General features: G+C 43.4%; 1 protein-coding gene across 1 annotated transcript in view; it reads left to right on the top strand.

Annotated features, from left to right (window-relative positions):
- The first annotated feature begins 3,043 nt into the window (after positions 1–3,043).
- RET (ret proto-oncogene) overlaps positions 3,044–11,988 on the top strand; it is a 73,963-nt gene continuing 65,018 nt past the window's right edge. Inside the window, exon 1 of the mRNA XM_015866142.1 lies at positions 3,044–3,357. Within this exon, the coding sequence (XP_015721628.1) occupies positions 3,312–3,357 (46 nt within the window). The 5' untranslated portion in view covers positions 3,044–3,311. The remainder of the gene's footprint in view (positions 3,358–11,988) is intronic.

Genomic DNA, 11,988 nt, shown 5'->3' with positions numbered 1-11,988 from the left:
TAGACACAAATCAAGTAGCTGGTGTGGACTGCTGGGCAGTTTGAATGTCAGCTTTATGTATTAAGTGGGGAAGAAAGGAGTAGACAGAGAGTGATAAGAAAATGAAGCCCACGGGTTGTAGAAAAACATGTAAAAAAACTTGCATTAAATATGTCATACAGATAAATCTTTTGTGATTGTCAGGATCTCTTTGTGTACCATTAGATCTGCCTCAGGAGGAATATCTATCTGGTGCCATCTTATATATAGCTTGACAATTTGGTCACAAAGTAGAGATGCTAACAGCAGCAGTTCCGACTCTGAGACTCCGCAACAACTGACTTCAGATTGTGGGGAAAATAGTGTTTAAGTTTTGAAATGATCAAAAATCACATGTCAATCACAGTGTTCTAGGAGGAGTTCCTTCTAAGAACATATTTTGGTGTTCATTTGGGACTGCATGAAAAGCATGAAAGGTAAAACTATCCTCAAATGTCCTTTCTTGGTGCCAACTGAGCGTGACCCCAGGCTTCTGTTGAAACTAAGAAACAGTTATCAATCAGCATTGGTTTCAGGAAGCATTATTGTATCAAGACATCTCAGGGTGCCTTTATAGAAGAAAAAAATACAATAATTTAATAGCTTAGTCTGCTGTGCCAAATGAATGACTCAAAGCAAAGCAGAAATAAATGACTATGAGCTACAGTTTCACAACTGCAGGAAAGTGTCAATTTATGTCCAGTGTATGGGAGTGACAGAAGATACCATTACAGAGCTTGAGCTTGTCTGGAGAGTTAAGGACACCTAGCTTTCTATTCCCCATTTACCAATGCTGATTTTGATTCCAGTTTTCATAAGACCTTTAGGCAACAAAACAGGTAAAGGACACAAATATGCATATTATGTCTATCTGAGCAGAAGGTCACTGCTGGAAAAGGTTGTTGGCATCAGCTTGTGCTCTACTAAACTCAAGGACAGGTGCTTCACAGTCCATGCTGGGCCTCTTTATGGCTGTGGAAACAGGGCTGGCCAGAAAGTGTTTCATGGGTATTTGAATTTTGGGTGAAGAACTCCTCCATTGTTGTTGCATGGCTTCACAAGATGCTACAGTTGGATTCTTTGGTGTTTTCAGGTCAAACTGCACTTCCTCAACGCACTGTCACTTTTCCTTGGTGAAAACTTGTGTTGTATTAAAGACCACAGAGCAGAACAGCTCAGTCCAGGACAGTGACTGCTTCAGTGCTGGAGCGATGGCCATGCTGGCTGGGATGCTGAAGACACAAATATCTACTCCCTTTCTCATCCAACGTATAAATCTCTTTAACTTAAAAGCCTGGAAATCAAATGAAGAAATGATTCCGGTGACCTTACTTCTGCTCCTTGTATGATGAACACGATGGCATCTCAAACCGGTTTTAATGCACTGGATCAGAGCCTGAAGTTGGCACAGGAGTACGGCTTTGGCTTCAGTTGCTGAGATGCCAGAAGAGATTGGAAGTCCTTGAAATTCTTCCAAGAAGTCACTTTGTCCTGGCTGGAAACTGGCATTTATCAGTGCAGATGATAGTGGTGTATTTTAGATGGCATCAATATTGATTTGTATACGGTGCGAGCTTTTAAATATGATTTAAGATAAAGCTCAACTAAACGCATCGATTTAATGTTAATGTTTCATATATTGCCTTCCTTGTGATAGCCCTCCCCTTGGCTTATGGAGACATCCCAAAAATGCTTCTTGGGTCCCCCTGTCAGGCGGCTGTGGAAGCCCCACGAACACTTCTGCATGTGACTAAGTGTGCAGGAGCTGCATTCATGCTGTCCATCAGGCAGCTCCAAACGCAATGAATGTATGGCACTCACTGCTACTCATCTCGAACTCATTCTTTCCCTGCCGTGTGTCTGTACTTGAGTTACTGTTTCCCCATAGAGGAATACTGGGATACTTGATGGAACCGAAGGAAAGTGAAAATAGCTTGCTTTCTTTTATCAGTTCTATAGGGCAGTTGCTTACATTTTGCCTGTTAGAGTGTTGTGCATTTAACTGAAGTCTGAATTAGGCTAGGGAGGATTGCCCGTTTGATTTGTAGTTAATCTATGGCAGTTCTTGCCGTGTAAAATGACAGTTTACGCTGAGTGTCATTGGCCGCGTGCGTCCCCTTGCTCGTTCCAGGGCGTTTCAAAGTGTGAAGGCTGGGAACGAGCAGAGCGGTAGCTGCCGCTCGGTGCCTCGATGCCGCCGTTCGCATCTTCCAGCAGCGCGGCCGTGGCAGGGGAGAAGAAAACATCTTCCCGGCAGGTTGGAGCGCTCGGGGTGGAGAGATACTGCCTGGGGCCGGCTGTAGCCGAGGGGCTTTGCCGGCTGCTCCCGGCGGGGTCCTGCGGGCGGCCGGGGCCGCTGTGCGCCCGTCCTGGGGCTGTGCCGTGTCCGCCCGGCGCTGGCGAGCAGCGGCTTTCCGACCGCGTTTCTCAGCAAGCCGACCTGTTGTTGAAGGGTGGTTTTGTTTTGCCTTGATTTTTCTTTTCTATTTTTTTTTTTTCTTTTTCTTCCCGCTTGCGGTTTAAAAGCTGCGTTTGGCCGCCAAGCGGGATGCTCGCATTCCGGGTTACTTTGGTTGCCTGCCAGGTGGAGCTCATCTCGCTCAGCATCCTCCTAACAGCAAGCAAAAATTGCCTCCTCTCCCAAGGATTAATTATTCAAGGCGTTTAATGTGTTTGTGGGGGGTGGGGGGGGAGGGAGGCGTCCACTCGTATCCATCCTGGTGCCGCAGCGCCTGTCCCCGCTTTGTCTCGCACCTGGTGTGTTTGCGCGGCTCGCGGCTCTTCCTCCTTCGCAGCCTCCTCCTCCTCCTCCCTCCGGGGGGCGGCCGGAGGAAGCGGGCCCGGCTCTCCGCCGCGGCGGCCCCGTCCCGCCCCGCACCTCGCTGCCGCCCGCGGGGATGCTCGGGGCGGGGTCCCCTCCGCGGGGGCTCCTCGGGCGGGCGGGGCGGGGGCGGCCCGGCCGCCTGGCGGGCGCGGAGGAGGGGCCGGGGGCGGCCCGAGCCGGGCGGTGTCGGTCCGGGCAGCGCGGGGGGCTCGGCGGCGGGCGTGGTGCGGCGGGGAGCGGAGCGGCTTCGCCTCTCACTTGGGCTTCTCCTTGCAGAGCACCGGGGAGACGCTGAGGGGATCGGGAGCTTCTTCCCGCTTGCGTGGTCGGGTCCGGGAGGAGCGAGGGAAGGAGCCGGCTCACAGCATCCCAACGCGGTCTGCATCCCGGCTCAGCACGTCCCGCCTCGGGCATGGGTCGGCCCTGCTGAGAGCCCCGCTGCTGCCCGGAGCGCCGGTGGCCCAGGAAGATGCGCTCGGTGCGGGGGGCGGCCGGCCTCCTGCTGCTGTGCGGGGGTGAGTACCGGGCGGGATGCCCGCCCTCGGGAGCGGTGCGCGGCTGGTGGAGCCGTGCTCGGGCCGGCTCCGGAAACCTTTCCTCAAATTGAAACGAGATAGGAATAATCCAACCCTTTTTTTTCTTTGCTTTTTAAGACCGATAGCTAAGTTAGAACAGATGTGAGTTGCCTTGTTCTTTAAATTTATGATGTGAAGGAGAAGAATATTCAAGTATGTTCCTATGTAAGTTTTTCGGAGATGATGCCTTCTCTGATGTCCTTCTCCCTTTATGCTTTATGCACCATTAAATGAAATCGGGTTTGGATTGATAAGTGACGATGACCAGAAGATGAAAAGTTATTGGCTTGTAACTTAGACGATGCTGTCCACAGATGTGAACTTTCTAAAGCAAACAGAAAATGCATTATATCCCCGTTTCCTCCATATGGCGATGTTTGCCGATGCATTTCTGATGTTTACATACGTAAATCCAAGTTGTTGTTTGCTATAGAGAACGCGGAGCAGCCCTGCGCACTACAAATGTTCTGAAAAGGGGAAGCGTGAACGAGGCCAGCAGCTGGTCTAACAGTCAGGTGCAATGCAAATTCTGTACTCGGGATTCTCTCTAAAATGTCTAACGATGTGCTCCTTCCCGCTGTTGTTTCTAATTAATTACGGTAGTTCACAGCAGCTTAAACTGCCTTATGTGTGTCAAAGAGATGGCAAAGCCTCTATTTGGTATCTTTTTCTTTCACTGTGATGAAATACTTCAAGTCGCCCTTAGTCTTTTTCCACGTTATTCCATTATTCTTATGGCCTTCTGATCTTGGTAAATACTCCCTGGGATTCAAGCCTATGTTGCCTGCAAATAAAATAGGTAGCAAATGCCAAGTCTAAATACTCATTAAAAATAAATAAGTAAACAGAGCGGATTGTATTCCCAGCCATTTCACTGTCAGGAAGAATCAGCCAGACTTGGATTGCTATCGGATCATCTATCACACTGCTTCACTTTTCTTTTTGTGTTCATGGCAAATCCATTTCCTTTAATGTTTGTGGCAGAATTAAGAGAAATCCAGTTTAAACTCAGATCTTCAGTCTGAGGGGTTTGGTTTCTCTAATTAGAATAGCACACATTCGTTTGCTTGGAAAAGATTGCTGGTGATTTCACTGTAAGCTGGACAGATGAATTTATTCCTGTTCCTGCTGCGATGCCCCAGAACCCTGTTTGTACTGAACATAACAGATGCTTAGATCTTCCTTCTGAGCTGCTTTTCCTATGTCATCTTTTCTTTTGCTCTCATTTCAATGTATCCCTTTAACTGGACTGCCGTTTGATTCTATGTGTACTAAACTAGAGACTGGGAGCGGAGCTGTCTGTGCGTCTTATGTGTACCCCAGGCAGATATCTGTTCTGTAAGTGTCAGAAGTAAGCAGATGGATATTGGTTCAGCCAGAAACCTGTTGTTAAATATAACCACAAACTGTTAACTCTTGGATTTGTCCATACCTTGGAGGGGTTTTATAGGAGTTAATTTGAGTTGGATAGACTGCCAAGTTGGTTTTCTCAAAGTACCGTTTGCTCATGCTTGCAATTACAAATATTTGTTTACTCTCTCATCTTTGACTGGTGGAGCTTCATAGCTGATTCTCCTCACTTTTTACTAAAAACAAAGGGAAAAAAGGTTATATGTATTTAGGATCACTCTTTAGCATAATGGCATTCATAGTTATTTCAAGGAGTGAATTCTTAGCATGTTAGCAGTACTGTCTGGGTGTCTGTCGCTGGTGAACTACTGTTTGAAGTTTAGATGTGTGATATTAATTCTGATTATTGGAATAAAAGCTGAGTCCATAGCAGGGTGACTAAGGTGGGTTGTTCTGTCTTGGGAGCATTAGCAAAATTCCCAGGTACAAGGAATGCCTCTTTAGAAACAGAGATTGTGCGTGATGCCGCAGTGCTCCAGCGGGGTGAGGAATGCATCACTGGAACCTGAGTGGTCTGTGGTGGTATCTATCAATATCATGCTCTCTCTGGGCATTGTGAAGAATTATGGCTCTCAACTGGGTGCGTGGGTGTCCAGCTGGTTGTCTTGCCAGAGCTGTGGAGGTTGGTGGCCCTACCTGTGGTGTGGGGTTGGAGATTCATGATCCTTGAGGTCCCTTCCAACCCGGGCCATTCTGTGATTCTGTGAGTTGTTTTGGGCCACATTTAAACTATATGATATAGTTAATTTATATAAATAACAGAGCTTCTGTTTTTTGATATATTTTATTCCCACATTAAAAACAAAGAAGAGAGCAATAAAACTCTAAAAGTAGTGGGTTGGACACATACATGAGGATTTCCACCCAATGTGTGGTGATGCTCATGCACTCAGTCCCCCTTGGTACATCTTTAGTTTATCTAACCTGTCGCATTTTGGAAAACCTAAAGCTGCAGTAGTCCTTAAGACATACGCTCATAGATGACCCAAAGGTTTCTCAAGTGTGGACAAGACAGTATTTGTACGGATGAGCTGGATTAATCAATCTGATTGGTTGAACGGATGGCATCTGGTTCTTTGGCAGACCAAAAAGTGCACAGGACCATTTGTTTGAAGGCAGAAAGGATGCAGCCTTGCTGCTCCTGAACCAGAAGCCATGTGGGAGTATCCTGCAGGCACTGATAATAAAGCGAGGCAGCCAAGAAATAAGGGAAGTAAAAGGCACGTCTCCTCTCAAGTTAAGACTACTGTTGTTTCATCATTATCAATTCAAATAAATGCAGATTTGCATTATAGAACAAGCAAATGGATTTTTCAGAAGTGGCCTGTGGGAAAGACATAGAATTGTCTCATCTGGAAAGTACTTTTTGTCACTGTAGGAAATACTTTCTAGGAGGTGCTCAGTTTTCAGTAAATAAGGTTTGAAGCATTACGCCATGTGTGCTTTTTCAGTTTGAAACGGAAACATGCTTCTACATGGGAATAACAGAGATGATCTTTGAACAATAGTGCTCTTGAATATAGGCTATTGAAAAGTTTTATTGACTGTGATATGGAACCACTGATGAATGTATTTGTTCTGGTATTCATTTAAGCACAGTGTGGAATCAACTCTTACAGTGCAGCTTCATGCTGCGAGGGTTACTGTTCATGTTTTATTTTGACTGGTTGCGATTTACTACAAGTTCTGGCTCTACTCACGTGTTCAGATCAAGGGCAGGCTTTAGAAGCCAACTGTGAAAATATTGACATTCTTTGCCCCTAACTCTAGATATTTTGTGCAATGTTTGTTTTGCATGATAGAAAAAGGATGTTTTTCCTAGGAACAAAACACCAATGTGATCAACTCTGTGCTTACCTTCAGACCAAAGCAGCGCTCGTCACACCACGTGGTGGAGCACAGGCCACGGAGTTGAGGACCAGGCTGAAAACAGGCATACGTTTGTTTGTATGGTTGTTATTTTGACTGTGATCTGGCCGGACAATATGTGATATTGATTTTATTTTGTTCAGATTATAATCCTGCTCATAGGGAAATATGGAAAGGAATCCATGTGGAGGGTTGGTTAGGGTAGTACAGTTAAGTTGTGCTTTGACTTGATGATCTTTAAGGTCTGTTCCAACCTGAGCAATTCCTTGATTCTATCTGATGAGAAAAGCAAAAGGAACTTGGTTAGGTCTTAATTGTCTTGTTTAGAGAGGACGTAGGAGTTATAAGGAAACGTCAACACTTGTTATTCACTTAGATAGGAAGAACAATGCTGAGAGGACTGTGGTTCTTTCTGCCTTACAGTTTTCCTCTTTCTCGCTGAAGTTCATAACCTGCAGCCTTTTCCATTTCATAAATCATAGAATTGTTTTGCTCAGGTTGGAAAAGACCTTAAAGACCATCAAGTCCAACCACAATGTAACCATGCTACCCAAACTCTAACAACCATCTGCTCAATCACGTCCCTGAGCACCACATCCAAACAGTTTTTAAACACATCCAGGGATGGTGACTGAACCACCTTCCTGACAAGTCTATTCCAGTGTTTAACTACCCTTTCTGTAAAGAAGTTTTTCCTGATACCCAACTTAAACATTCCCTGGTGCAAGTTGGCCGTTTCCCCTCATCCTGTCTCCTGTTGCCAGTGAGAAGAGAAATAGTAACATGCTGGTTTTTGTCTGTGGTGGGGTATGTGGACTAAAATCATGATAATAGGACTTTGTGTTGCGATTATTTCCCTACTTTCCATTGCTAGTTTTGCTGTACCACCTGTCCCTCAAGCACCTGACTTTGCCTGTCTTCTCACCATGTGTTGTAGGGTAACATTCAGCATCAGCTCAGTCAGTTCTGCTAGTCCTTCTGTTTCAGTCTCGATCTTTTTGCTTTGTACGTGGGTTTTGTTACCACCATAAAGACAGCATAAAGGAAATTAATATGAAGATTATAGCAGGCTAGAATTGTAATGCTAAAACCCACATTCATTAAGCTTTGATTAACAGAGAAGATTTCTTGTAGTATTACCATATGCAGTCAGCTTGTATGACAGCAGCACCTGAATACTAGATGTACATCAGTAGTATGCCAACATTCTGCTTTCCATCTGTGTTGTATTACAGTCTGCTAATTCTTTTTTTCTTTCTTTTACTGAAACAGCAGACAGGACTGGTGAGAAAACATGTTTCCTCCTCTCTCTACTGCTTTGGGCCCTGGCAGCAGGGAGAGGGTTTATTTATTTGTTGTTGTACTTGTATTCCTGGCACTGCTGCTTAGGCTGCTATGAAGGCGAGTACAAATTCTGGTCCTTTCAGTACTGGAATGGAAGTAACTCGTTTTGGAGAAACCAAATGGTTAGTAGCTCTCTCCCCTGTTACCTCACCTGTTGGCTTTGCCGTGTGATGCATAAAGCGTATTTAAAGGGTATATACTGACAGATGAAAGAAATCAATTCAAAGGAATTCATAGTTCCCATTCCTCCTGGGCTGCCTCTTTTACCATGTGAATTGGGTAAGAGCAATGTGCTGTGGTTTGGGAACAATCCATTTAATGAGAGCTCGGTGTTTTCCAGTGAGCTCTTCTGTGTGAAGGGTGGACGGAGTCTGTCTGCCGAGAAGAGCAGGTCTGCTCTGTTTGTGCATTGGCACCCTTAAGTCTTCTGGCAGAAATGGGTGTTGTTACCAGCTGATGATTGACTGGAATTGCCTCGTGTTTTTGAAATGTATCAAATTGCCCAACACTGCTTATTAGGCTCACACACTTGTATTTGTAGCGCTGCAAAACTAACCTGGATAGTGATTGCCTGAAGTGAACAAAGGTGTGTGTTGAGAGCAGGTTGCATTTGCGTTGGTGTGTTCACAGTGCAGTCCAAGAGCTGATCTTAGTTCCTGCTTCATACTTTGGTTTGGCAGGAGAACATTAAAACTCACCACATCATTCAAAAAAGCTTTGGACTTGTTTATTCTCCAGATGAACTTTGTTATTTAAAACTCTCTATTATATTTTACAAAGTAAACAGCTGAAGAATGCTAGAATAAACAAAGCAATTAGCATAAGAGAAGGAGAGATTTAAGGTTTGCATTTTAGCTTGCTTAGATCAGAGCTCAAGTTCAGTTAACAGCTGTGATACAGATTTGTTGACTGTTTTACTCTCTTAGTTTTCTATTTGGTAGATGGCTACCATCAATAAGAACCTTTTCTGCATGTCATACATACAGTTGATACCGTGTAATGTAGCCTCATCACATAATGGGGCTGGCACAGAGTGGAGGAAATAAACTGGGAAACTATACAGAATTTCTTGAGTGATGGAACATGGTGTTAGGGAAAAACAGTACCAGAGTACCTGTAGGAAGCTTTTGTTAATGGAAGGTAAGATGTAGTAAGTGAACTGAGGTGTGAATGGCCAGAGGGACATTGCTTCTTTTTAGCTCAGATGTTGTAAAAGGACCATTAAAAGATATCCACAGCCATCTTCTTCTTCAAATGTTTTATCTTTTCCCCTCACGTATGGAGAACTCAAAACCGGTTCTCATAGAACACTTCAAAAACTAGATGGATAGTATCAGGTTCCTGGTATAAACACTTATCAGACACTTTATTTTAGCCAAAAAGATGTAAATCTGTTGAACTGAAAATGATCATCAGTGCTTCAAAGCATAAGGGAAAATTGTAGTCATCGCAATCAAAAAAGGGAATTAAAAGCTTTACTGGGATAATAGTGCCAAAACCGTAGTATGACTGAATTGCTTTAAAAATCTGGCTAACTAAATCAGGTGATTGTAAAAAGAAAATGGATATGTTACTCCTTATGGTTGCCTAATGGCTTTTCAGTATATGCATTTAGAAAACTAATTAAACATTATATTTAACTGACATGGCCGAGTTGCTTGTGTTGCTGTAATGGGTGTTTTTTTAGTGTCCATTATGACTTTCTTCTTAGCGAGACAAATTTTGCTCTTAGATAATAGGATTAAACCTAGTTTTTCTCCTAATTCAGAGACACTAAGTTTTCTTCTAAAGGCAATTTGATTATCCGTTCTCTTTACGTGCAAAATAGCAGAACTCGACATCAGCAGACCAGAATTACAAATAGCTCTGGAGCCCCTTGAAGACTTACTTCTCCCACTGAACGAGAGCATCCATTAGTCCTGTCAGTGCCTTTCTAAGGCTGTTTGGAGATGTGACATAGATTTCAGTGTCGGAGACACAAAGAAGTTTCTTTGCTTTTCTAAAGAGTAGGTGCATAATTGCAGGTGCCACCCCTATATGAAGAGCCAAGAATGTGGTGGCTAACAAGAATGTTGTAGAGCGGTTCTCTTTGACTCTCTTAAAAGCATGCCTCTATACCGATTGGTTTGTTATAAGGTGGTCTTCCATAGTCTGTTATCTAAAAGTGAGCACTGAGAAGTATTCCTGTGCAAAGAGAAAGGAAGATGTAAGAGTGGCTGGGTCTAGTGGTTGGCGAGACTGCACATAGCAGGGGGGTTGAAACAAGATGATCACTGTGGTCCTTTTCAACCCAGGCCATTTTGTGGTTCTTTGCTTCTAAGAGTATGAGTGGTTTACAGAATGTGGGTGAGAAGGACTCAGTTCTGTACGTTATCATCCCTGTCCTTCATCATTGTGTTCTTCAAAAGTTTCCTCTGAGGTTGAAAGTAGCTCAGCTATTTCCTGTTCCATTGCTGTGTGGAGGAAGATTCTGCTTTCCCTCTTCCTGCTGCTTTGCATGGAAGTGGGTGGGGGGGAACATTCAGATTAATGCAAATAAAATGAGACACGAAGGAAATCTAGATTCATACAAATTCAGCCTATAACATTCATGCATAGCTTTAAATAGCTGAATTTGTGTGAATGAGTGATGTACGTTTGGGAATACCCAGTATAGAATGATTAATACATGACGACCGTCTCAAAGCAGGAGAAGGCTTGAAACGTGTATGTACTCTAGCACTGTAATCAAGCTTTCTTTTACAAAGAATAAAAACAGATACTGTAATTTCTAAATTACACTGCCGTTGCTTTGTGATCTGCAAGGATATAAGACAGAAGGATGCTGTTCATGAAATCTAAATACCGTGGATGGGGGAAGGAGGGCATGCAAAAACTTCCATCAGGAAAAGGTGTAAACTTGTAATTGATTTTACTTGGAAAAATATTTTTTGTTGTTGTTCAGAGAACAACAAAACATCAACAACAAACAAATAGGGAGTTACGGGAGTCTGCGTAGATCTGTGTAGTGGACATCGCCTGTTTTGATTGTCATGTGAAATTGTACTATGCTACCTGGGAAGATCTGACAGGACTCTGGAGGAAACATTCAGTGCTCATTACTAATGAAAGCCACAAAGTGCTTCTTCAGTACCTTGTGGTATTAGGGGGTATTAGGGATGTTGTTTTGTAAAACCTTCTAACTTAGCCTTCTGGCATCTCTGATGTATTAGGACCAGTTTTAGCAAGGTACTTAGGCATATGCTTAGGCTTCCCCTGTATGAGCAGAGCATTTTAGAATGGGCTTGTTTGCTCTGAACTGAATTGCACAGATATGAACATTTATAACGTTGGGGTTTTTTTGCTGCTTTTGAGCAATTTAGGGTAAAGGCTTTTCTAGTTTAGTCTGTGGATGTTGTTGAAATATAAAGGACTGAGGGCAATGATTTCTGTACCATGATTCATCCCAATTAAGAAAAAAAAAGCATTATGAGTGTTTAAATTTTGGCTTTAAGCATAGATTTTAAAGCGATGAGGGGGAACAATATAGCTCTAATATAAATTTTATAGCACATTTCAATTTAGCATTGCTGACACGCTCTGAATGAGAAAGCAATATAAACAGTTTTATTGCTTTGCTAAACTTTTGCCTTAGTGAACAGCAGAGGAATTGTTCTAAATTGCTTTGCTCAGGACTTTTTTGGTTAGTAGAAGTGTTTATACTGTTACATTTTCCAGATTCTTTTGTATTTAATAAATTATCCTTAAAAAAATCATTTAAAACTTGGTTTCTGCCAATTCAACAAGTAGGATGATGTTAAGAGTGTGCAGTAGATCACTGGTAAAACCTCAGCAACAACAGCAACAAAACTTATAGAAAGACATCTTCTTATAGTGTTGAAGAATTTAATCCAGCCTGTTGTCTTTTTTTTAATCTTCCCTTCCCTTCCCTTCCCTTCCCTTCCCTTC

Source organism: Coturnix japonica, chromosome 6, assembly GCF_001577835.2.
Source record: "Coturnix japonica isolate 7356 chromosome 6, Coturnix japonica 2.1, whole genome shotgun sequence".
Classification (NCBI taxonomy): domain Eukaryota; kingdom Metazoa; phylum Chordata; class Aves; order Galliformes; family Phasianidae; genus Coturnix; species Coturnix japonica.
Note: the sequence above shows the minus strand (reverse complement) of the source record. Positions and strands in the feature narration are given on the sequence as shown.